At 44.8% G+C, this 27,291-nt stretch overlaps 1 protein-coding gene across 2 annotated transcripts; it reads right to left on the bottom strand.

Moving 5' to 3' along the window:
* Positions 1-141: 141 nt before the first annotated feature.
* On the bottom strand, positions 142-26,387 carry RMND5A (required for meiotic nuclear division 5 homolog A). Of its 2 annotated transcripts, none has more exons than XM_080592227.1 (9): positions 26,032-26,387; positions 21,916-22,058; positions 14,708-14,842; positions 14,434-14,534; positions 8,978-9,144; positions 7,910-8,075; positions 5,223-5,325; positions 3,241-3,395; positions 142-1,860 (listed from the first exon to the last, which is right to left on the bottom strand). In XM_080592227.1, exons 1-9 carry the CDS (start codon positions 26,171-26,173, stop codon positions 1,797-1,799), a joined length of 1,176 nt encoding a protein of 391 aa, XP_080448353.1. In that variant the 5' UTR covers positions 26,174-26,387; the 3' UTR covers positions 142-1,796. The 2 variants fall into 2 exon arrangements, with proteins under 2 accessions (XP_080448353.1, XP_080448354.1); XM_080592228.1 differs by having other exon boundaries at positions 26,073-26,230.
* Between the last annotated feature and the right edge of the window lie 904 nt (positions 26,388-27,291).

Below are 27,291 nucleotides of genomic sequence, written 5' to 3'. Positions count from 1 at the left end.
GAGATGCAGCACTTACACTCGTTTTTCTTTTGTTTAAGTAGTCCACATGTCATTTCATTTAAATCCAAAGCATTAAGCAATTCCACTCCAAAGAAAAGACTAGAAGCAATTTCAGCAAGACTAGGAAACCTACATGGAAAATAATATCCTCACCCTTTTATTGTTGATTTACCATTTGGTAACCCAGTTGTTTTGAACTCAGTGTGAATACAATTTACGGTTTGCAGAAAGTCACACGCCTGCATTTTTCCACACGTATCAAACACATTTAAAGTTTAAAATGTGTGTGCCTCGACTCGCTCCTCTTAATGTCTCGTTAGGGCAGTCCATTGCCACCGATCCGATAGAGTCCAACTCAGTCTCTCAAGGCAGGCGACAAACAAATGCAAAAGGTGTAGGTTTCCCAAAGACGGTCTTCTCTGTAGTGCATTGTGCTAGTGCATTCAACCAGTGTGTCAGTATTCAACCATGTAAGCTTGGGTTGGTTTTGTTTGTTTGTTTTTACTACACATACAGAAATATAACTTTACATGTAGCTTCGCATGCCTTATGGCTGCTTGCCCTACTATAGGACAGTGCAATAAATACAAATATATGCACACTAGAAAAGATTTTAACTGCCATGATCTACATCTTGTTTATGAGTACAAATTTACCTAGTCACCAATATGACAAATTTAGCAGAAAAAGTAGCAATGGCAGTAATAATCTACTACAAAAACAAGGCTAGAAGCAAAGTGTTTAAGCTACAGAAAAATTGCTATCTCCTAATATATGATGTAGGGCGCAATTCTGCCGAGTGCAGAGTCATGATCAGTAGATTGCATCAGAACATGCTTTTCCCCCATTTAACAATGAATACTTGTACAATTTATTTGGTTTTGATAACTGTTTATAAATAGCACACTATAATGACTATTAAACTATACAGCAACATGACATTTATAGCCTAATCCTGAATACAAAGTTCAAAGAACATGACTACAAAGGCCAGAGAGCAAATGTCATCAACTAAAAGCATTTCCACTTCAGAATTTCGTTTTATTGAATATTCTCTTACACAAACATTTCTTGATCATGAAACCAAAGGAACAGGATTTCCTATTCCCTCTCTGTTCCAGTAGTAACTTATCCACACACCACCCTTATAAATTAGTGATGGATTTTAACGGGTAGCCCCTCAGGGCTATATATTTAATATATTTTATATATATGCACATTTACTTTGAATTCTATGTAAAAGTTGAAAAAATGCTTGAAAGAAAAACTCAGAATATATCACAGCTTTTTCAGCGAAAAAAATACAAATTAGTTTTATAACCACTATTCAGTTTATCAAACTTTTTTTTTTCTGAAGTATTTACCTTTAATTATATACACATTACAGGAAATAAAACTTTTTCCACAAACATTCTCTAAGGTGACAGTTATCGATAGAATGATAGCAGGAAGAATATTAAACAAATGGGGGAGGTGATCAATTTCTGCCTTTAAAAAGTAAAAAGTCACCATATAATTAAGTACAAAAACCTGCATCGAATGACAACTGCTGGTGTAGTAACTTGATCAGGTATGGAGACCAAGAGTATAGGTAAAGCCCTATGGTAATAATATTTCTGTAGCATTTCCACTTGGTATGTATATACTAAATGTTGGCAAAGTTTCTGTAGCATTAGCTTATACAAACATAGGAGTCCTCAGTCTGCTGCATAAAATGGAACAGGTGTGTTTTAATTCTCCTGAAATGCACCTGAAATTCAGAGCGTCACTTACAAACTGCATAAGGAAACTTTTCTTCAGAAAAATATCTGTTTGGCGTCTCCGGGACTCTGTTCCATCGGACAATAGGGGCATTTTAATCTGGGGACAAAGAGAACGTGTTAGAATCACGGTCCTGCAGAAAGCAGCCCAGTAGCCGTGCACTTTCTGGAGACTTTGCACTGCTGAAACAACTAAGAACTAAACTTTTTCCTCCATCACAATGGTATCGAGTTTGCGGTGACAGTCCTTCCTCTTCTCTCCCCGCAGCATGAAGTGAACGTACTCTAAGGCTCCGCTAGAAGTTACCATATCACACTTTTTCTTCTAATTATGGATTTTCCTCACCTTTTACCCATTCACCTCTGAATCATTAAATACCAAGAAATTACGCTTCGTGGTTAATCTTTTATTTAAACTCTGATGTTAGTTTGTTGTATTTTAGTCGTTCTAAACAGGCCGGTAGCTTTCAGTTTGACTTGATTAACATCCAGTCAGTTTTACTTCCTGGTTCCCAAAATGCTGTGATTTTACAACCCGCTTAGATTTAGATTACTCCTGCAGGCTGTGGCTAAATAGGTCAGCCTGGCCTTCCTGCTGAGGTCTCCACTGATACAATTCCATCTGCTCTCTACATTTTTTTCTAGGATTGATGTATTTTTCTCCATCTCGAAGTCTGGGCTTTTCATCCCCGAGAGTTAATTTTATCAGAGCTGTCCTGTCACTGAAGCTGATGAATGAAAGCATCAGGAATAAATGATCGGGGACCAGAGTAATGTAGCAGAGATTTTACTGGCTTAAAATGGCTGAAGTCACCTATGAAAGCATACCTTTATGCTTCTATTTTTTTCCACTTAATGTTTTTAGTCATAGCGTCATTTATTTTCACAATGGATTTCACAAAACAACTTAGAACTCTAAATTAAGCTGTCAGCCTTCACGGAAGCTGCATACGTTCAATCCAAATTACCACTGGTTCTTCCTGAAGGAAATCCATCTAGTTCTCCCTCTCAGATCTCCTCCCTTCCAAAAGCCCATAGGCATCCCACTGATATCTAAGAAGGAGTGATAGTTAACTATCCACTCAATTACTAAGCTGTATTTCCCCTCCAGAGGTTTACTTTCCCCACTCCCTTCATTTTTTAAAGTGATGTTTCAACCATCACCAACCTTGCTCCCAGTGAAAAAGTGTGTGCGCAAAAGTCTCTATTTGAATGTGGGACAACACAATGGTGTTTGCAGCTTGGAAAATTACTGTTTGCTACTTTCCTTCACGTCATCTCACTTTCTACAACATCAGAGGGTTTATTATGCTATTCTCCAGCATATTAACCCAGCTATCTGGCTTCAAAGTCATAGCCCAAGATTTACAAGCTTCCCACAATTACGTAATTGTGGACTCAGCTTTCCCCAAATGCCATGCTCTAATCTTAACATTTGTCCTTGTCTATACTTTGCTTGGAATATAAAAATGGTACTTACTTGCTGCCATTAAACATTTTATTCAAAGCATCTCTTGATATAATATGACCACAGACTAATTTCATAGGTGGGTTGTTATCTGTTGTTTGCTGACGGAGAATGGGACAGGCAAATATTGAATGATACCAGCACTTTTTACCAAGGTCCACTTCAATCTGTGAAAGAAATAAAGACAACAATTTATCTTGGGAAACTACATTTCCAGGCAATTATCCCTTTAGGTCATGGCCCTTCCTTAACAGATTTCATAATTGAGCTGTGAAGGCAGCAAAATCCATTGTGTTGATGCCTGACAATTTCCCAGCCAAAAAATATTTAATTGTGATCTAAAAATGGTAATTTATGTTGCTTCTCCCCACCCCCAAGAAAGCAAAGTATTCTGCCAAGAGACAAGTGCATTTTTTAGTGCAGATCTGCACTCTGGCAGGAAAATTGAGCTGATGACCCAAGACATTCTGTACTTTATAGCCAGTGATTTCCAAAGTGGTTCAGATGACACATCTCATTTAAGGGGGAAGGCAAGAAAAGAGAAACAGCACACCCCAACACGCCGTTGGACTGATGATGGTAATGTTCTGCAGCTTCCTCAAAGACTCCCCCAGCACCTACCAGTCCCATCAATATTAAAGTGTACCAGAAATTTATTTTCAGTACCAACACAGAAAACACTGGTCCTGATGGCAGGAGTTTTTCTGTACCAAATGATTTCAGAAAATGACATCTCAAATAGAAAAGAACGTGTCCATGATTTCAGGAAAGGATCGACAACTGCAAAAATCTCAGCTTCTGTAGCTGAAGCTCCAGGCTCTGACCAATATTCTGTTCAGACAGACTTAGTCTCCGACAAAATTTGACAATATAACCTCTTCATGCTACTTAATCTCTACCTTTCCTTGATGAAAATAAAGATTTCCAATCCGCATGCTACCTTAGCAGTACACACTGGAGACCATTAAGTTTAGAACATGCAAGGAGGCATATTAAAACCTATTAACCGATCTGCATCTGACAGCAGTCTTTTCCCAAATACTTTCTAGTTAAACATTCCTGTCTGGACAGCATGGCATGGAACTGTTACACTTGGAGGTTCCACTCTCAGTGTTACAGAAAAACAGCTGGGAAGAAAAATAAAAAAATACCACGTGCACTGAAGCTATATACTATATATGAATCTCTTCTATCTACAATCGATGAGGCTAATTCAGTTCATGCCCAATTTGCACTAAATAGGTTTTCTTTGCAAAACAGGAGCAGGTCACTGGAGAGCTGCACACACCTTGTAACAGCTACAAAACAGGGTTTCTTAACAACTGAACTTCATTTTAACTCATACAAAAGAGCTGTGCTGGAAGCATAATGCTTTGGATCCCAATTCAATTCCCACATCCCCAGATGTAGCCCTACATTTTTCACCTCCTATCTGCACGATAAAGTGTCAATGAGAAGCAGCCCACGGAGAGCTCAAGCCTAGCCAGAGGAAATTAATGTCTCTTTGTGAGATGTATTTCCTTCCCAGAGTGGGTAGTCTGGTATAAAACTCAAGGGTCCACAAATGTGTTTGTGAAACTACAGTGTGGTGTGTGTGCATGTGCATTTTCACCAGTGAATTTCAATCTTTACCAGCCGCAGAGGAGGAAGGGGACTCAGCTGTGTGCTTATGTTTTATGCAAGCCCTGTACGTGGGTGTTGTTGAAGACAGTGCCTTGTCTGTGGCAGGCTGCATAGCTGGTCATACCAGTGGCCTTTGTGTGTGTGTGGGTGTGTGATTCATGCTCAGCTTTGCCATGGGTTGAACCTACAAACAGGAAACAGCCACATCCACCAGCCTAGGACAGAGATCCCCAGGTCTCTGTACAGGAGGAAACGTCAAGCCCTGGAGCTGCTGGAGGTGGCAGTCAAATGTAACATCCTGTAACATTCAGCACAAAAAACAGTATTTCCCCATCAGAAATGTGCCCTGGAATAGCTCAGCGTTAACTCACCGGTAGTTCGTCCTTCTGGTTCCAAACACCTGTGCACTGCCTTTGCTCGATAACTGCTTTGATATTAATTAGAGCTGGTAACGCTACACACCCTGCTGAAAAACTGCAGAAAAAGGAAATATTAAGATAATGTACCTTTTAGGAAAGAACCATTTTTTGTATTTCTGTTTTAAAGAGCTTTTTAGATACAAGAGCGCTGTACGTGTCTTTCAGTTCATGTCCAGACTTCTAAGTACCTTTCAAGAGCAAGAGTTCTGGGGCAGACTATCAGTTAGCCTGCCTCTTAGGTTAGGACCCCAAAGGCACTACGCTTTGTACTGAAAACAGTTAACACCTGCTCTGAATCTTGTAATTTAAGTGATTTTCCATGCTACCTATTTTGATTTGAGGTGTACAGGAGGAAAACATCGGATGAACTCATACAGGTACTGGCTATCTATCACAATTATGGAGGACTGCATGAAGTCTAACAAGTAACCCACAGGTGCACACACAACTGATAATCCTCTAATAATACATAATTACACCATGTAAGGAAACATGCATTTCCACCTTCATCTTGAATCAAGAAAACAGAAGTAGAAAATCATAGGAAGGTGAGTGAAGGAAGGAAAGCACAACCTGCCGTGACTAACAAGAAGGGCAATAAACAACTGAACCAAGCCAGTGCCCTAACAACACTTCTGCCTGCCCTGAGAGCTACCCGTTTCCAGAAATTACCACATGATTTTGAAGTATTTCCCTCTGTTACAACACAAAGCATGACCATGATTTTCCACATCTCAACCCACATTTTGACGGACAATAATTTAAGTCCAGTGACAGGCCTACAGGCCTGGAAATCAGCAGCAACAGAAACAGGATTTGATCTTGGTATCAGCCTGCTCTGTTTTTGGCAAATTATTTTACTATTTGTGCAAGTTTTATTGTCTACAGAAGTCACGACCTTCCTCTCAACTCTGCCCCTCCAGATACTTGTTTTTATGTCTCTCCAACAACACTCTGGCTAGTTTACTTGGGAGGGACGTGCCTGAAGCCTGCCAGTCAACTGGCTGCTCTAAAAATCTGTGGAAATAAAAAGCACTACTGCTTTTATGGCTCTATATGAAAACATCTCTTGAAGAGCCCTATCGGGGTACGCCAACTTAAGGAAATAGTAAATTCAAATGACAATTTGATGTCCTGCGGTCCTTCGAGACCCTGAACCACGGCCTCCTCGGTACAACAAGAGTGTCCCCACTGACTCCACACAGTAATTCAGACCGTGACGCCTTTAGAGAAAGGCCTACTGGAGAAACCCATCAGATTTTTTTCCTTTTTAAATAATAATTAAAAAAAAGTGACCACTACTGTTGTTCCAGAAAGCAGTACATTTTATAACAGGGATCTCACTTTAAGCTAGTTTAATTTTTAGAGGATTTGTAGCACACAAAGGTCACCACAGCTTAGAACGGTCTTGTTTATGACAAGAGTATTGATACCACCTATACAGTAAATAAGCTTCAGCACAATCGATTTCATACTAGGCCCAAAGCAAGCATCCAACAAATCCACACATCAGTAAGAAGGGTTTTTCCACTCCACTGAAAATCTCTTGGACATTTGCACTGAAAGTTGCGGCATTAGTGTCAACGCATGCACAATGAAAATGAAATGGTGGCTACTAATTTCACTGAAACAGGAAAAAGATGAAAAGTAAAAAGCAAATTTTAGGTATCTAATAATACTTGTATCTATAAAACCCTGAAATGGGTATAATTTATTCAAGAAAGACAATTTTATCTGAAGCCCTCTGTTGGTTTGGTTGTATTTTATGACAGTAGTGCAAAACGGGAGAAGCAGAAGGTTTGACAATTTTAAGAGAGCCCTAAACTAAGCACAGAAGTCTAATAATATTCACATTCAAACAGTAAATTTATATAAAGAAGTTGTAACGAAGCTTCTGATAAGTACTAAATCTTTCCCCAAAAGATACATAAAATATATTTTCCATTTTATGTTTGAAATAGAAATAAAGACATCAGGCAATTGGCATCCAAAAGAAAAATAGCAGCTAATCTGCATTATCTTCAGAAAAGCTAGGAGATTAGATTGTTTTTTTTCTTAACATTTCTAACAGCCTCCAACAGATTTGCATTTTGTCAGATTAGCTACTGGGCTTCAAAGTGCTTCTTCCTTCTTTGCAAATAAGGTCCAGTAAATAATTTGGAAATTTTAGCGGCTAGTATCACAACATAACACTTGAACACTCTCGTACGGAGAAGACAGGTAAAGTAATGTGTGGATTAAAAAGAGAGATGATCAAGTGCTGACAGAATCATGGCTGAAATTTTAGTTCTTTGCAGTTACACAGCAGGAACAGTTTTCACACGCTTGTGGAAATAAATGGCTGATTGCCACCCTCATCCTTCACACTAATGTCTAAACTACAGAAGCCAAATTCCACCTGTGAACGTTTCCTCTTGAGCTGAATAGGTGCTTCCTCATAAGCTGGGAAAGCACAGCAAACCGAAATATCTGAATTTTAATCTTCACAAATCTTTTGAGAGACAATTATTATCATACTTTTTATTTAACACAAGCTAGATCAGGCTACTTGTCAAAAAGCTGTTTATGTTGTCCTCAACAAGAAACAGAGGCCAAAACACTGTATACCTGGTCTTAAAAGCAAGCGAAAAGCAGCATACCTAACACTGAGAGGTGATTCAACTGAGAGACCCAGAAGAGCACAGGCATCTCTTGTGAAGATGTCACAGATGTCCGCCCACTGATTTGCATCTAATAGATGAACGTACGGAGAGTTCTCTATGCCTTGCCTCAGATACACCAGGCTGCCCATCAAAACCTGAATATCTGCGAGGGACCAGGAATAGTTAGTTATTTCATACTATAAATAAAAGCTAGCGTCTACAGTTTTAGCTTTTACAAGGAAAACAGGCAGAATTGGCACATACATCAAATCAGTAACACATATCCTCACCTCTGCAAAAAACAATTACAGCCATCACAGAACAGATGTCTACAAGAACTCCAGTCTACTACAAAAAGATGGAGGGTCTCTTCTCCCCTACAAGCACCTGCATGCTGCCTATTAATTTGTTTTGAAAGGGTTTACTTTAATGCTCTGCAGGCTTTCAGCAGCTTTTAGATACAGCCTTTTTAAATTAACCATACTCATCACAAAAGAACGAACGAACTGTGGCTCTGCATCCAGGAAGAGGCTGAAGTGGGTATTATTGACTAATTGCAAACTAGCATTTTTGAAGTTTTCTGACACATACAGCATACTAAAAATAAGGATTTATGCTGGATTCAATATGCACTGTTTTGTTTCAAAAGTTTGGTATCTCTTTATATTACCCCACGCAGCAGAAAATAGCAGATGACTACTCCAAGAATGTTGCTGTGCATTTTTAACACTTTACCCTGACACCAGGACTATTCCAGATCTCTAATCTAAGCAGCTACTGTAACTATACTAATAACTAATCCAAGTAGCTACTTAAGAAGTCAAAAACCCTGAATTCAAGAAGGTTTGTAGGCATTAAAATATAACTTTGCACCCTCTTTAAAAAAAGGGGATTTAAATCAGGTCATAAGGATTCAAGTAATGCATATTAAATGTATACATAAGAAGCCTCTAATAAAACGAAAATAATGGACTAAAACACATTTGGAAAATGATTTGTATTTTCCTAACCACATGCCACATCCAAGGGCTTTATTCCCCTCAGTGTGATCAAACCCCTACTCACCTTTCTGATGATTTAGGGCAAACGGCTGGAAGTTTTTTGCATACTGAAGTGCTTCTCTTTGATTTGCTGTTCCACCCATCAATAAACTAATGAAATACAATCTGTGTAGCTTAAACTCCAGCGAACTATTCTGTGCCATGAGCATTTCTCTGTTGGATACCGCCCACCTGGAAGAAACGAGGAGGTACAAAGGGACATGACACGGGAGTAATTAAACGTCAGCCTACACGATATGAAATTATTACAGTTATCAAACATCTATTTCAAGAAGAATATGACTGTTCCCTGAGCTCCTGTTAGCCTGCGTGGAGCCCACAAAACAGCCAGACCCTTTACAAGTAAGCAGCTTTTACAAGTAAGGAGCTCTGCAGCATGCACAGCACAGGGAGGGTGGCAGTACTTTTGGACTGCTGTATAGCTCGCCTCTGTCTACAAACACACGGCAGCAGAATTCAGGACTCGGTGGCTGGAAGGCAACGCTGACGTGGTCACAACACAAGGGAGAAATATTCAAAATTAATTCCTGTATTTGGATGAATACCACTCTGTCACCAAATCCTAACAATTACACATAGCCTGCTGCTGCTGCATGTTAAACAGGTTTGACCAAGCCTTTCAACAACATATTTTCCAACTTCCTCATTCCCCAAACATTTTCTACTCGGCCACTGTGTTTACGTGCATGTGTATGTTGCCCTGGAGAGGGGAAGTACGTCCATGGAAGCAACAAAGAAAAAAAGATTAAGACAACCTTACACTGAGAGGGTGGGGGGGGGAAGCAAAATTCATTTAAATACCATACGTGGCTCTGCTAAACTTTGCTTTCTGTGTTATTTTCAACTTGGACAATAAAAATACTTCTCACTTTCTGGGTCTCCTTCACCATGACGACTCCAATGTTTGGCTCCCTTATAACATGGGCGAATTTTTTAAACAGGCACCAATAAAAACAAACTGGATTTTTAATGCATTTTTAAAAAGTGATATTATTTAGGTTTTATCCATTTTTTTTAATTCAATTTAGTCAGGCCTAAATCAATCCAATCTTTTCCTCTTAAGAACTTCAAGTTTGTGTTCTTCAGTCACATCTGTTTCTCATTAGTGTTAATTAGTTATACCATTTGCACTGTGGGAGCCCCATCAAGCAAAGAGGAGCTTTTCACTTTTTAGCAAGGAGTGAAGTAGTCTGTCCCTTAAACAGGAGTATATGAGGCTTCTGTTCCTTTTAATCGTTACTAAAATAAGGAAACTAAGCATTCTTACAGTACTGGTAAAGCTTTCAAGGAAAACTAGCCTGAAGATGTACCATTAACAAGCCAAGTCTACCTTCGGTTTGCTTTGAAAGCGTCAGGAGTCTGACTTTACTGGGCAGGCTTTCCAATGGCAGCAGTAGCCTTCAGTGAGAGAGCATGAAAAACGTAGCCTCTGAACCAAGAGCAAACCCTCCTGCCCCTTATTTCTAGCGATTTCAGATGAGCAGCCTCAGAAGACTGCCAACACTCATCTCTACCAGGCATATTCTCACTAACCATGTGGGTTTTGTGTGTTTTTGTTATTATTGTTTGTTGAGGGGGACAGAGGGGTAGCTGTTTGTTTTGGTTTTCTTTTTGGTTTTGCTTTTTGCTTATTTGTTTCAAATGGTCAGTGTCCATGGTTTAAACTTGGTTTACTGGCAATAAAGCTCACTCCCAACTACGAAAACTAGAGCCTGAAGTCGACAGCCATAAGCCAATAAGCAGCTGAAAGACAAGAAGATATTATCAACAAACAATAAAACTAATATATCAATATGAGGTTGAAGTTCCACGGTCCCATTAATGAGATATTAATCTGCATTGCATCAAAAGGGAGGCATCAAGGAGCCTCCATCCTCTCCCTGCCAATATTCACAACCACAGGCCCACGTGGCACGGTGCTTCATCTTGCTGAGATAGAGTCTGCCTTTCCAAATTAGCTGTTAGGCAGGCCTTCCTTTTTTGTTGTTGTTGTTCTGAGTGGCAGCACAGATTTTTATCAGAAGGGAGCAGCCACAGAAGCAAGGCCTGAGGTGTTTGGACTAGGATGTTCTGTTCCTATTCAAAGGGCTTGTAACAAACAAAAAGCAATAAGCGATGTTTAAAACATTCAACGCACATACTCCCTTATCACAGCCCAAAATCATCAGTAATCACAACATGTGTCTTCCCAACTCCTCTCGGAATGATGCTTTCACAGCGCCTTTAACTCTGTGACTCAAATCCATCTGAATTTTTTAAAGTATACGTACGGTACGCTACACAAACCACAGATACACAGACCTCTCCTCTAGCTCCCACATGGGATTTAATTAAAACAAATCCCACAAAGCCTAATAAAGATTAAATTAAGTTTAAACCAAGTCCCAAAGGTCCCAACAAATAGCAGGACCTTCCAGCTTTACAGACATATGAGAAGATGATACCTCTTCCCTGGGAGATTATGGCCAAATGCTTTGAACCTGCACGTCATTCCCGCCACAACTTCACACAGAGACCCACCTGGGCTCAGAAAAACCCGAATCCATCTGCAAAGAATCTACGGACTTCCCTCCCCCATCACCAAACTCCAATGAGAAAGGTCACTGGAAATAAAGGGGATCCTACGGAGGCACAGAACTTACACAGCTTTGTGTGTGCAGGCCCAGACTGAGCATCTGCAAAATTAAGTTGAAAACCACAAGAAAAAAACAAAAGTTATGGCCAGTTGTACTACGTTTAATTCTAAGGTATGGTATTAGTAAGTGTTGGAATTTGTGCTAGTAGGAAAATCTGAAGGGAAAGAAACAAAACCAAACAAAACTACAAATGGGGGGGGGGGGTGTTTTAAATTTGGTATTTCTTTCCACCACCAAAACATTAGAAGTCTTTAAAAAAAAAAAAAGTTATTAATCTGCCAGCTCCCTTTAGATAGTAGTGACCAGGAGCAACGAGTTTTTGCTCCATTTCCAATACTGAATTTAACCTAGCACCAACTGCAGAGCACCAGCAGAGCCAGAAAGCCCAGTTACTGTTTTCAACCCAACCTTCTACAACTGTACATGGGTACCCTGATACACTCCCCCTTCTCGGTTCATGATACTGTAATTAATAATCCTTGTGTACCTGGTATAGAATCACAGTATGGTTTGGGTTATATCTGTTTCAACAACGCTGTCAGTAGCCTAGCCCTGTAACGGGTCAGTTTGGGACTGCTTTTATGCGCCCCTGAAGCTGTATTTATGACAATTTTGGCCATTTGTTAAGCTTTCCACCCAAAGCACAACGCCATCCTTCCAAGCTCCTCTCGCACAGGGCCTCTTTCTCCTGGAGCTGACCGTGCAGTTTCTACCACTCCTCCTGAACACCCATGTCTGCTGTGAAATAATATGGGAAATGTCATATATTTAATACTAATATTAGAAGTATACAACGATACGGTGCTGTGAAATAGTTCACGAGCACCAGAATTTCTGAGGAATAACTGTGCATTCACCACATTTTGATTGTCCTCCCTAACCAGCATGGTTTTTTTTACATAAGCATCCATGCCCAGCACTAGGCAAACCCAGGGGCAGACAGCTTTCGCTCTGAAAAGTGACATTATAAACAGAAATGAGGCTTGGGGGGGGGGGGGGGGGGGGGGGGAACCCGCATGCAAGCTCTGCTAACAATACACCCTATTCTCTATCCACTCAACTGTCTGGGGAACGGGAATAAGGCTTCCTTTGAAGAAGGACCATGCCTTCTCCTTTGTTTGAGGAATATTTAACACGTCGCAGGAGCTACGAGATCTGATGCAGTTGCCTTGAGTTAGCCACAGGGCCTAGCTAATCTGAGATAAAATGAGTTTGGTGACTCGAAGTGGGTGGCCGTAAGAGCAGCGTGCTGTCCCTCAGAGCGCGTCCCTTACAACAGCTGTATTGCTACTGGAACTACAGAACTGTGGTATTTCATGCGCTGACATCAGATTCTGATTCAGCTGTAACATCTTTGGCATTTCAGTGTTGCTTCCCTTCAGTTAGCCAATTCAAAGGCAACAAACCACCTGAGCTTTTCATCCGTGTAACTATATTCGAATACTACTTGGGCCAAACTTTGCGTGACCCAGAGGCATAATCCAGAATTTAGTTCAGGAACACCAAGGTTTGAATATCAGAGTGCCCCCGCAGTTACTTGCGATGCCAATGACCTCTGAACTGGCATACACCTGCGTAGGTTCACGCTAAAAGGAGAAAAAATGTTTGTTAATATGAAAATGTATTGAATCAAATAATGCAAAAAAGGTATTTTAAGTGTACAAATTATGCTCTGGAATGAAACAAACTCTGAATCTGCTTTATTTCACTGTTTCTATTTTTAGAACAGTATCTTGTTAGTAACCTTCTATTTTTTCTTACTTTTGAGACCAACTTAGGCTTACCAAAGGTCTTGCAACCACAGACTAAAAATAGGTTGAGGGCTGGTTTGGCATTTTCTCGTTTTTAAAATAAAAGCTGTTCTGAAAAGGTATAGCAGTTATGTATCCACTACTGGAAATTATAAAACAGTAGCCCATGAGCTACTTCATCACCTTTCCCTCTTCACTGTCGTTTTCAGCATCAGCTTAGGTGTCTAATAGTTGTAAAGCCTACTCCGGTCATGAAAATATCCTAGCCTAAGGTTGATTAATAACACCTCAGATGCTCTCCCCCATACTTTGGTTCAGTCTGAGCACTCAGAATTATCCACTGACTCTTGCACTAACGCAATCATTTTGCTCAGAAGGAACACCACTAACAGATCACGCTCTCAGTCCAGCCCCCAGACCACAGAGATATTTCCTGCTCTCAGAAACAAAGAAGATCCTTTGAGAAAATTATTGAGATATTTCTCACACTGCCTATCAAAGACATACCCACGACCCAGTGTTAGTGAGCAGCATCAACAGCCTGCAAAGTACACACCTGTCCTTCCACTCCCTCTTCCCAGCCCAGGATCCCTTATCTGCTCTAAAAAGGGAACTAGCCTGAAGAACAGCGAGCTTGTTGATCCTGATTCTGCTCACCCCCAGGGCCAGGGGGAAGCCAAAAGGCTTGGGGATACCCAACAGCTTTATTAAGTCCTGGTATCCTTCATAAGGGGACTTTTGCGCAGAAGATTCACCAGCGTTTCACTGTAACTAAGGTGAAGTACCATCATGGCAGGCAGCGTTTTCTCTAAGCGATGTTTCTTCCCCAAATCCTAAATTAACATCACAAATGATTCAAGTTGATCCTTAACCTAAGGAAGAGACCCTTCGTTAAGCACTGTGTCGCATGGGAAGGGACGCAGAGGGGACAACAGGAGAAGAAAGAGGTTCACTCACTAATTAGATCTCACAGAGAAAAACGGGGATGCATCCAAACAAAGATAGTATTTAAAGTGAAAAACTAAGAATTTATTAAAGAATTAAAAAATGGAGAAAAAACTGAGCAGACTTACTCTAAAGCAGGTCTCAGAACTCTAACTTTTAATGCTTCCAATATTCGGTTTAACTCCACAAACGGTTCTTTCTGACTTTGATCTATTGACAGACCGGATTCCTGAAAAACAAAGCCACACTTTAGGTAAAGAATAAAAAAAAAATACGTAATTCAACTGCTGTTTTTCTGACAATTTCAGTATTTACCTGGAACATTAACATCCAGATAAGGATGCTGTCATAAAGAGTAACGTTTTATATTTGATAACATTCAACAACAGTACTTATCGTTACCTGACAAAGCTCCTCGGCTACATCCAGCATCCCCTGTCGGAAGAAGTGCTCCACCATCACCTCGTTGAGGATTCGCTGGCTGTCAGCCTGCCAGCACCCGTCTATCCCCACGCTGCTGATGTCAGAGTCAAAATTCTGAAACGTACAAATTAAAACATTTAACAGGTCGGAGCAAATAACCGCACGTAGTTTTTCTTTAATTATGCACGACACCTATGTCTCCGCTCGGGTGCTTTCTGCCTGTTGCTCAGTTTGCCCTTAATTACCTCGTGGTCGACGTGAAACGTATCTGTCAGCTGCTTCATTATCTCCTGCGTACAGAAGGAATCCTTTGCCTTGCTCATTTCAAGTCAGAATATTACCCAGCATATGGAATTACACCGACAAATTACAAGTTAGCTAGCAAATTAGAAATCTTGTTAACTAATAAAGGGGCCACCAGACCACGATGCGTTTCTGGAGGAGGTATCTGCAGAAAAGGCTTTTGCCATACGGGAAAACTGAAAAGCATAGGGAACAGAAAACAAAATCGCCTACGCTAAAAATCAAAATAGCGTTATCAATGCATCACTGTCACCACAGCGCACCAAATTGGAAGTAAAAGCTTTAACTCAAGGATTTTTGACATAGCTGGGGGGGCAGGCAATGCTGAAAAAGGAAAATGCCACTTCTCCCCACCCCCCGAATGACAATGAAATTCAATCCTCTGAAGACCTCGAGACACCAGCAACAGGATGAGCTTTGAAGATCTGAGAGATCTCTTACGGGTCCAACCCTGATGATCCCACTGCTGGTATTTTTAGGCCAGTGGCCTGCGGACATATTCCAAGAATAAGTAAAAAATATTGTCACAGCGACTCCTTAGCAACACTTGGCACTGCTTGGCACCGCGCCTCCTGGCAGCATGAGAGCAGCGCTTACCCTAACCCAGGATATAAAACCGGGTTTTAACCGCTAACGTGTTTAATGCTCAGTGCAAACAAGTTAATTTGAATAAAAACCCTCACCCGTGGCCCAAAACAAACCTGCAGAAGGAGCGGAGTCTAGCAGGCAGCGCATCGCTCGCCGCGTGATCCCGTTGTCTGCTAACTGCAGCTCCCTTCCACGAAGGGACTTCAGAAACCAGAAAACGGTTGAAATTGGTGAAATTAACAGTGATTTAGCTGTGGCTCCGTGGCAGTACGGGTTCAGCACAGCGCGGGGACATCCACCCAGCACAAACACTCGCCTCAAATCAACCCAGAGGTTGCACGAGCTACCTGCCAACCAGATCCTACGGGTTTGCTCTCAGCCAGTGTGATGCTGGTTAGCCAAAACCCTCCTGGGTGTAAGGTCTGCCAGCACACAGCTGGACCATCAGCTCCAGAACGGACGGGAGCAGGCAGTGTGGGTCGATGTTAGACCAGCCCTGTGCGTCCCGGGGCTGCAGTGCCTCTGACCTGCAGCAGGAGCCCAACAAGTCAGATGCTGTTTTGGGAAAACACACACCAGAAAAACAACAGACACGTGCAGGGCAACGCTGCCAGAAGCATTCAGGAGCCTCCTGTTAACCCGTTTCAGGAGTCTGATCAAGTCTGAAGGAGAGTCTTCGACCAATAAGAGTAGGGAACAGCATCCCTGCAGCTCTCATGAATACCAGGTTTACCTCGCCTGAAGCAATGAAGAGTTCCTCTAAGGTACGTGCACAGAAATGCATCAAGGGAAGCAGAGAGGGGTCAGCAGCACGCTGATCCCCACATTTAGGGCGAACGCACCCATTACAGCACCCAAAGGGCTCAAGGGTCTGTGCCGGAGCTCCCCCCGACCTAACCCAGCCACCAAGCTCTCAGCCCAAGGGCTCCCTTGTGAATGCACACAGGGCTGTGCCTCGCTCCTTTTCCTTTAGCAGGTACCACCTAGCTAAGCACGCTCCAGAAGCCAGCCTCGGGGGCTGAAACCGCTTTGATGCTGTTCGGCACTGTCAGAGAAAGGGGCAGCCTCCTCATCCCCACACCCGCAACTTCAAAGCCCTTCAAGTCCCTTCGCAAACCTCCAGGAAAACCCTAACCCCAGGCTAGCAAATTCTCTTCCATCTTTTGGAGACGGTGGGGCAAGACAAGCATTTAGATCACTGCCACTGATCCAAGTCTCAGATGTAAGGTTTCCAACCGGGTGTCTCAACCTGTAAGCTCCCTGTCACGCTGCTCGTCTTTAAGCTGCGTGCTGGAAAACATCAGTGTCTTGGAGATTAAATACGTGTTCTTCTCCGTGCCCATCCTTTGAAGCCTTTGAGGTTCAGCACCACTGCTGATTCTGGTATCGCTCTCCAAACACCACTAGCAGGTCGCATAAATCCACAGAGAAGGCATTAAAGAAATACCAGAGGCGGTATCAAGAACATTTAACCCCTTTCTGTCACCTAGGTTTCTGGGGTGGGAAAAAAAAGTCATTAGTAACTAAAATTATCAATGAAGTTATTCTTCATCCAGCTTCAACTCCTAGCACTCATATAACCCCATAAGCAGCTCTGTTCTTCTGGGCAGTTACCAGCTGTTTGAGCTGAACCAGTGCCTTAAACATCTTCTTATCCTTCTGGTTACCTGGGGACAGAGGTGCCAGAACCACCTACAAATCATTCAGATGCAAGCTTCTAACTTAAACCAAGTTGTTTCTAAAGCAAGCAGGCACCACATACAGCATATGCACATACAGCACTTCTGGTTGCAGTCCTGAAGCTACTGCAGAGCCGTGTATCCCCGTGGTTTTTGTGTTCTCTACCGTTTCAAAGTAATTTTGAAGAAAACACTTTGTCCTGAAGCAACAAACCTAGAAGCTTTGAGAAACTTCTCAAAACCCCATTGAAAATTGTGTGGTTTTGTTTTTTAATACCATAAAAGGTGTTAATAACGACTCACACCGACCTACCTGCTATGGCTTCAAGTCACATCACACAATCTGGGGACCTCATGATTTTATTTTTTTTTTCCTTCCCCCTCACCTGTTCTCTGATAACTCACGCTTGGCCAGGTCCTCGCTTCGGTAACTTTTATTTAAAGTCATGACTTCTGGGGTCTTTGTTACATGTGGGACCCTACAGCTCTGCCTCCACTGGGTCCCGAGCAGTTTCAAGAAGTGACTGTGAGTGTTACAGTGAGTGACAGTCACCCGGCACAAACTGCTGCTGCCCTCTTGCTTACTTATTTCACAATCGTCATGCAAGCAGTACGTGCTCGTGACTACGCATCTCCAAGATTTGGTTTTGGTTTGTTGTGAGCTAACAGCAAGCTCCCTGCTAGCACGGGGAGTTGAACCAGACTGCACAAGTTGAAATTAATTCCTCAAGTTACGAACTCCAGCAAGTTTATTTCACACTTCTCAGGTTTTAAGCTTAGAAGCGTGTCAGCGCTTATTCCAGGGAAACAACTTCTTTTTTTAAGAGCCTAACCAGGAAGCCTAGTGCTGAAGTGGAGAGCGTTACGTGCTACATATAGCAATTCCATAAAGCACATTACTGGTACCTGTTGGAATACGGGGACCCGAGACACACACGATGGAACATTTCGGCCAACACACAACCTTCCAGATGAATAACACGACACGAAGGATTAAGGACAGTCGTATTCCTCAGTTTCCCAGCTGAGATTACTTTGTGCGTTCCTCCCTCCTGAATTCTGACTCACGTCACAAACACCACGCACCTGCTTATGTTCTTTGCTCGGTTTGCTGGTTCACAAGATAGTGCTCAACTTGCAAAGCCTCTGTGTTTATCTAGCCCTACTCCTCACAACAATATAATTATGTTCAGTAAAGGTTTTTTCTTTGTATACTTTTTTTTTTTTTTTTACACTGAGGCAAACCTTGCTTTCCCAAAAAATCTGGATTAAAATGTAGGCCTTTTAAAGACAAGCTTAAAATTCGGGGGGGGAAAAAATGTAAGGAGCTAACCAGTTATCCCACCTGCTGTCCTGAATGAAGGCATTTAACCACCGCTCACATTGCTGCTAGAGGGGAAAACATTTACTTGCTCCACCAAACGTGCTTGGGGATGAACTCAAATCATCCCGGACGTGTGATTTACAGGGAGACTGACAGGTGAGCTATCTGATAACAACCTGCTGAACAACAACAGCATGAGGAATTCGGGAAGTGGAGCAGATGCTGGTACAACACAGAGCAAACTGCACGCAAACATTTCTTTTCAAAGAAGAAAAAGCTCTTTGGAAGAAAAGGGAACCTTCAAAGATCGGGAGCACATAAACTGCCTCGAAAAACAGCCCAGCTTATTAGCTAAACTTTTGAGGAACTGCTAATTTAAAAGCAATCCACAAAGCCTTGGCATTTCAGGCTTCAACTTCGCCAGTAATATTTCAGGCCAACCTCAAAGTTCATTTTTTAAATGACTGAGGAGCTCCTGTTCTCAGGGCAAGCTCTGCGGACAGATTCAGGTCTGATCCAAGTTCCTATGTAACAACTACACCGATTAAATACCTACCGAAGTAAAATTTACAGACAGGTCTGCCTCTTCCTCGACACTAGAAAAAAAAAGGAATTTAACCCCAAAATCGCCACAAGCAGGAAATACAGCAAGCTCTTTCAGAATCCAAGCTCGTTAAGGAGGAAGCGTGGCGATCCTACGTGTACCCGCTGTCACCTGGATGTGTCACACGAAATCGGCACCAGGATTAGCATGTTGCCCAACCTCAAAGCGGGCAATAAAACCCTGAGTTATGTTTACCTGTGCCTGAGCACACATAGCTAAAACGACCGTAATTGTTGTTCCAGAGATGTTAATCCGGCCATAAAATAAATGAGAAAAATGCCGGATGGGGATTTAAACACCAGAAGCAGAACTCGCATCTCGTGAATCAAAGCCAGGGCTGCTGCTTTAAATTCTAACAAGCGTTTTTATTCAGGGAGCAGTAATATTTTGTCCAGAATGTGTCAAGAATCGATTCACTACATAAATTACACCTAATTACTTCTATTGGTTTAAGTATATTGTTGGGAAGCAACATGGGGAGGACAATTCCCACAGGTTATGGGACTCAGGTGCCAGCAAAGAGCTCACCACTAGGTTTCAAGCCTGTTTTCCAGCAGCAGGTAGAAAACACATTAAATGCATACGAAGATTATTTCCTTCAAATGTCACTGTCCAGGGAGGTGTTAAATTCCACCCAGATTTAAACATTATACCTATTTGACAAATGGACTGAGATTTCCAGGTATGTTTTCAAGTTTTTTTTTTTCAAGATATTCAAGTTAGTGAAAAGTAGTAAAAATCAAATGACTTGCACGTTGAACAGCTCACATTTAAGGAGACAATCCTAACTGAGGCTCTGAACTTCATAAAAATGCGTTCTTCGTTAGCAGCAGGACGCACAGAGTTCCTGCTTCTAGCCTTTTGTTGTAAACGTTACAGACACTAGGCAAGACTGAGAATCCAGAGGAACGAGCACGCTGAATCCAGCGAGTTGAGCTTATTTTTAAGCACCGGACTGAAGCAGCCCTTGTGACACCGTACGGGCACGCAGCAGATCACTGGTGTGTCCCTTCCTGCTGTTTTACAAAGCCAAGTATGTGAAATCTAACAAATGCTTTCATTTACAGCTACCCTTTTTAAAATAAAAACAGCAGATAAAACTCAGGTTAGGACAGCAACAACACTACAAAAACTGTGCACTTGACAATGCACTTGACAACTGAAACAGCAACTTGGAGACTAGACCCAAGTTTACACTTTATTAAGCTTGCATGCATTGTCTTCTTTGCATCTACGAAACATTGCCACCACTTGCCACAGAATATGAACCCTTTCTGTACGGCCTAGGGATGCTCCACCTCATCAGATTATTTAAATGAAAAAGGTACGGCCAAACCTGGAAGCTCCTTCACACAAAGTCCACTCGCCAAGGCAGAATCGGGAAGTTTCAACCTCAGGACGAGATTACAGAGATTTATTTCAGGCCTCAAGCCAATAATAAGGATGGGCTTTTACTCTGGTTAATTGGTTTAGGTACAGCAGCAAGGATTAGAGACAGATGCGTCCTAAAGCTTTGGATAACCGTGATGCTCGGGTTAAAGCTATCAGTACGAAGTTTCAGCCCTCCATCATGACGGTCAATCACAGATGGAAGCAAAAAAAAAAGTTTCACAGGCATTCTGCCCGATAATGCAGCATTACGTACTACTCTGTCAGTCTGTTGTGCTACTGTTAAATCATACTTTAAGAGATTACCATTTAAACTTTGATAGCAATGAGATAACCAAAAGAATCTATTTTCTGCCACGATACAAGTGTCTTTGTTCAGCTGAAGAGACCCATTTCCTAGTGTCTTCCTCATAAGATTATAAACTGCACCCCACACCAAACGTTAATACCCTAACAACATAAGCATGTTCTGATATGAAGGTATTACATAAAAAAGTCCAAAAAAGCAAGTAAAGGAACCGTTGCCTGCAGAACTACTTTGTAAGAGTGAACAGACAGAAGGAGAAAAGCATGACCTGAAAGTACATATATAGCATCAGTTAGCACTAAAATTTTTTTCTGAGCTATTTCAAAGAATTGTTAATATCCACCTACAAAAATAATTCAGATCCCAGTTATTCTTGAACCTGGAATTCACATAAGAATGTCTCATGCGGGAAGCTTCAAAGATAAGCTGCACAACATTAACTACTTGCTACAGCGTAGCTGCAGATACCATGAGAAGTTGAACGCACTCTCCTCCCATTAAAAGCAATCTACATCTTATGAAATTAAGCCCTAAGAACTGACAACACGCCTGAATTATGTGCAAAACGTCTGTTTGAAAAATTCTACCAGCTTTTGGGCTGCCTTCTAGGACAGAACGTCTCTTAAGTCATTTGCTACTGGCGATTAATTAGAAATGCCACTTGTACTTATAAATAAGATTTCTTACTGAGATTGATATTGAAGCACTTTGCTACACAAATATGACACACGATTACGAAGCCTAGCGGTACCTACGTGGTGTGTTCTCTCGGAAATCACAGATTGGAGCTGTACTCCAAAAAGGAGGCCTCTGTCCACGAGTTCTGAAGCAAGCGCTGTACCTCGCCTGGTCTAACCTCTGCCCCCAATCCTACACTTCGGTAATTAACAGGAAGGCTTAATTAAGATTAATTGCAGCACAAATATGAATTTTGAAAAGGAGCACACATTGTAGAATACGCGTGATAATACACCGAAACCACAACATGCATACCTTGTCAATGGCTTTTCCAACGCGGGATACGCTGCTGTGAATGTCCTTGTGGTCGGAGGCCAGTTTCTGAACCGTGTCCTTTATCCTTTTACAGCACTGCGTCATGACCAGTGAAATCGTCCCTGACAGGTCTCCATCTTGATCTAAACAAGAAGAGAGAAAGATCACCAGCTTCGTTCTAAACAAATGGTAACTTCAAATCGCCCGGTATGCAGCCCTACATGGAGACAAGAAATGGTACTAAAAGGAGGAAAGGCGATTTAGTAAGATGCACAGGACACAGCTCACCCCATTAGGAAGCCAGTCCGGTACACAGTAACAGCGAACAAATGCAACGCTTTAAAAAATTAATGTAAATACCTCAGGCATCCTGCTCGAGTTCAGCAGAGTAATAAACGGAACTCAAAGAAACACAAAAACCCCACAGAATACAATGGGATACAGCCCCTACCCTACTCCAGGGTGGGTTTTCTTCTAGACAGCTCCCTGAAGCTGCCTAGAAGAATGAAACTTCTGCTCCCTGACTGGAGGGAATAGCCCCTAGGAGTTCAGCCAGTCGGTCTCTAGTTCTCCTTGGCAGATGAGAAATGAATGGCCCATCGAGGACCTGGCCACAGACATCAAAGAGTTACAAGAAGAAGGAGCGGATGGTCAGTAAGATTTCTCCTCTGGAAAATACGATATTTTTAAGCTCTTGTCCAACCAGCAAGCACAATGCTGCAGGACCCCGCTGTGGGCAAAGTAACGGGTACGAAGTGTTCCCCAGCCCTTCTCTATCTCTTCTCACCTAACACCTCGCACCTTCATGCCACAACTCAGGTACCATTCAGGAGCTTCAGTCAGAAAAACATATATACATCCTTCTGTGCTTTACTTCAGACCTCTCTCTGGTTTTAATTTCACCACACAAGGACAATCTATCTCCCAGTCTTACCTCCCGAGGTCTCTCCTCCCTCAAAGTCCATTCTACACGAAGGATTTTTCCTTTAGGGCCGCAGACTGAGCGGCCTTCAGCTGGGCTGGAAGGCTAATTTAAGTAGGAGACCAGCCCAGAAATAATTTCCTCACATTCCATACCCAAAGCCTTCACGCGAAAAATAAAAACCCGAAGCACCTCTTCAAAAGAAAGCTTTGAAAAGCAACCAACCACTTTTTCAGCGCGTTTGCTGCCTTCTCATTTTGCATTTTAGCAGGCTTTAGGGTCGGTTTCATCGCTGGGATTTCACGTTAAGGCAAAATTCGCCGCGTCCAACTGCTGCTGCAGGCCCGGCAAGCCCAGAACAATAGGAAGAAACTGCAACTACTCCAACGTGCTCCTCACGGCCTGCCTCGGAGAGGGCAAAGGAAATCCAGCCTCACAAAGAAAAAGGCTGCGATCGGAGGGGGAGGGAATAATTTCGCAGCCGCTCGATGCTCTGCCTCCTCTTCTGCGTCCCAACTTCCAACTCGGCCGTCGATGACAACGGCAAAAAGAAGCTGAAGTTGTCACCCGCCAAAACCGGTTCATCTCGGGAAAGCAAACAGCTCCGGTTCATCCGCACGAGCCCTGGCTGAGCAGCCGTAACAGCGTTTTTGCACCAGACATGGCTTTAAAGGAGAGGGGAGAAAGAAAAAAGCCCTAACTTTCCCCCCCTCCGGTCCCACGAAGCTAGGGGTCATCTCCCAGGCAGAGGGCTAAGAGAGCTCCGCGTTTCTCCCAGTGAACGGACAAGGAACAAAAAGACCGAAGAAGCCCCTTCAGCCACCAATTTGACTTCACGCATCCTAAATTAACAGTGAAATTTCGCTGAACTGTTCCTTGAAGCTGGCCTCCTAAAATCGTTTCAGGAATAGGCGTTATTTCCGTTCCTGCTTACGTATTACGCTGGGCATTTCGAGTCACAGAGAGGATTTTGGGTTTCTTTCTCATGACTTTTGCCCCCAAGACAAAAACGATCAGTCGGGTTACACAACAAACGCAGTGGAAACGCTCGCTCCCCTCATCTGCATTGCCCAGTGGGCAGAAAATAAAACACGTTCTCTTAACAGTCACTTTTTCCTGGATAAAAAACCCATTGATCTAGAACCCAAACACGCTGGTATTTTTACCCCAGGCAAACGGATCACCGTCCCCTACCACATATTGGGGGAAAAAACAGCTACAGCGGAACAATGAAGAAGGAAAAGGCAGGAAAAGCCCGGACATTCGCACAAGGTTTTCACCCCCACACACACATCTCTTCCAGCTTTAATTAAACTCGGGATCCCTTGGAAGAAATCAGCAGCAGCAAGCCCGCAGGCAGCTCAGGGAGCTGCACGAGGCTGTGTGACCGGGAGAAAAATACCACCACCACCACCACCCAGGGCAGCCTCCGGACCGAAGCAGCTTCGGAGCATTTCTTTCTCTCCACCCACTTCCTCTCCGTACCCACGGCCTATTTAAGGCGTTCTTGTGCATCTTTGCTCTCCATCCTCGTCCTACAGCATGGATCTCTCTTGCAGTAGTGAGGGGTGGTTGGTTTGGGTTTTTTAGTTGTCCTTTTCCTTTTTCCTCTCCCCTCTGAAATGATTTACACGAGGATATTTCTGCAGTTCTGACCCCCGAACTCCACGTTAAGATGTGTGGCTGCTTCCATGCCCACCAATTTTCAGAAATATTCAGGTTAGGGGATGTAAAAGCTGCAAATGCCTGCTCCTATTAGGAATTTATACACAAGATATTAAAGACAAAATAAGAATTTTGTCCCCCACGAAAGCCGCTTACGCACAGACACCAAAACTTAAAGAGTTCCCAAATGCTTGAGCACGCACTAGTAACACATCAGCTTCATCCTAGAGTCCTGCCTCAAACAGAGCCAGGTCTGGGATGCTCTCTGTGGGGACAGGATCACCACTTCTTTGGTAAGTGAAGGCCCCAGCACAAGACAATCCCAAAAACTTGAAGCTGAGCCAGGAAGAAAACCGGGGAGCAGCCTGGAGGAAGCACAACGACCCCTTTTTGTGTTCCTACGAAGCGGGCAGGAGCCCTGGATGCAGAGCGGGCTTCCCGCAGACAGATCTCTGCCAAACCAGCCCCACGGAGCCCCACGAGGATCGATCCGAGTGCGAGGCTCACGCCACGGAGCCTTCCAGGCAAGTTCAGCACCTGTTTGTGAAAACATTTTACCGACCGTCGCTAACGCGCCAGCCTGAACTGTTCTGACAACCACGGAAGGCACCTATCGAGCCACCCTTCAGCACAAAACCAGAAGGACCGGCCGTTATTTCACCCCAAACAGTCGCCTCTGAGCCGGAGTTCCCTATCTGCTCTCCGTGCAGGTCGCCGTGCACACAGGGCAGCTCCACAAGGCTCCTGTTTATGCTCCTGGAACCACACGCTCCCGTGAGCGAGCTTGGCACCCGCTCACAAGCCCACAGCAAACAAACACCTCTGCTCCGAACCAAACACGAGCAGGCTCCGGAAAGCCGCGACAGAGCGCAGCTCGCCCTCGAGTCTGGGCTTGGAGCCTGCCAGTTCCTACTTTTAATCCGAACTCGCTTCCTCCATGGCTTCGGGGAGATCCCTTGGGCTGCCTCGGCGCTCGGCAGGCGTCCCCCAGCTCGGGGATCCGGCGAGCTCCGGCTGCTCCTGTTTACAGCCTGCCTTGCAGCCCTACCTTCCCCACGCAGGCGCCCAGGGCTGGCTGCGAAACAGACCCAAAGCTCGGGGGGCTGCCTCTGCCTCCAGCCTTCGCCCTCCACACCTCCAAACCCGGCCAGCAAAACAGTTAGCGAGGAATATAAAGAGAAAGAAGGGAAAAGGAGGGGACGGAGCAGCCAGGCCGGCTTCCCTTCCCCTCACGTCCTGGGCTCCGGGGGCTCCTCTGAGGGGGGAGCGGGGCAGGGAGGCCGAGGGGAGGGCAAGGGGAGGCCGAGGGGGGGCCGAAAGGAGGCTGAGGGGAGGCCCCGCGCCCCAAATTCGCCCCCGGGCCGTTTTTTAACCCCGGTCTGAGGTATTTTTAACCCGGTTTTGGGGGGAGTTTTTCCACCCCCCAACGCCGCGAGGGAAGGGGGCGAGGAGCCGGGGCCGGGGCCGGGTGAGGGGGGTGAGGAGGAGGGTGAGGAGGGCGAGGGGGGTTTTAGGGGCCCGCCACGTACTCTCGCTCTGCAGGATCTCCCTGCGCAGCCCCCCCGCGTACTGGATGAGCTCCTCCAGGCTCCGCTCGCACAGCTGCCCGTAGCCCGAGAACTTCTGCAGCACCTTCTCCAGCTCCCGCTCCACCGTCACGCACTGCTCCATGGCGGACGCCTCCAGGGCCGCCGCCTCCTGCCGACACCGGGCCCGGGACCGACCCCCCCCCCCCCCACCTCCTCCTCCTCACAAGGCCCTGCCCCGGCCCCGCCGCCGCCGCCGCCACCGGGCCCGGCTCCGCGCAGGCACCGCCGCGGCCACCCCGGGGGGGGGAGGGGGCCTCGAGCACCAACGGAGCGAGCAGGCGGCGCCGCGGACAGCCCCGGGCTTCCCTGAGAGGGAGGGGCAGCGATTATCGCGCAGGCAGCGCGGCGGGCAGCCCTCACTCCTTAAAGGCGCGGGGCGGGGGGGGCCTCGAGGCGGTTACCGCGCAGGCAGCGCGGCGGGCAGCTAAGGGCGGGGGGCCTGAGGCGGCGCTGTTGCCATGGGGACGGGGAAGGGGCAAGATGGAGGCCGGGGGGGGGGGGGGCGCTAGGCTGAGGGGGGGGATGGCGGGGCCGGGCCTTGTTGCCCCGAGACCCCCCCGCGGGAAGCCTCGCTGGGGAACCGTGGGGGCTCGCTGAGGGGCGAGGGGCAGAGTTCCAGGCAGGGGAGGCGGCCCCCGGGTGCGGGAGGCCGCGAGCGGCGCAGCCGTAGGGGCCCGGCCGCAGAGGCGCACGGCCGGGCCCCGGGTGGGCGGTTAGGTCAGTGAGGTGCTCCGAGGGCCGTGCCGAGCCTGAAAGGCTGCGCGTGGGGCTGGGGAGCAGCTGGTGGAAGCCCGGCTGGGAGAAACGGGCTTCACTTCGGTACCCCCTTCCGTAACGTTCTCGTTCTGGTTTCAATGTGTGGAAACAGCAAACTGAGCCAGACGTGCCCCTGGGTTTTCTGCGGCGTGGCGCAACCGAAGACCCCGTTAAACGTAAAGTCATCTGCAAAGGGATTTGGGCAGCCTCTTCTCAGTGGTTTGTGGGGATAGGATGAGGGGCAATGGCCACAAAATGGAGCCCGGGAAGTTCCGCACCAACATGCGAAAGAACTTCTTCGCGGTGAGGGTGACGGAGCACTGGGACAGGCTGCCCAGGGAGGTTGTGGGGTCTCCTTCTCTGGAGATATTCAAGGCCTGTCTGGATGCCTGCCTGGGCAGCCTGCTCTGGCAGGGGGGTTGGACCCCATGATCTCTTGAGGTC

This window comes from Anser brachyrhynchus, assembly GCF_964034855.1.
Source record: "Anser brachyrhynchus genome assembly, chromosome: 4".
In the NCBI taxonomy this organism is placed as follows: Eukaryota; Metazoa; Chordata; class Aves; order Anseriformes; family Anatidae; genus Anser; species Anser brachyrhynchus.
Note: the sequence above shows the minus strand (reverse complement) of the source record. Positions and strands in the feature narration are given on the sequence as shown.

Coding starts and splice junctions, on each gene's coding strand:
- RMND5A (XM_080592227.1), bottom strand. CDS start 26,173: ATGGAGCAGTGCGTGACGGTGGAGCGGGAGCTGGAGAAGGTGCTGCAG. Junction 14,843..21,915: donor TTGGAAAAGCCATTGACAAG/GTATGCATGTTG, acceptor TGTACGTTTCAG/AATTTTGACTCTGACATCAG. Junction 5,326..7,909: donor GAATCACCTCTCAGTGTTAG/GTATGCTGCTTT, acceptor CTTTTTCTGCAG/TTTTTCAGCAGGGTGTGTAG.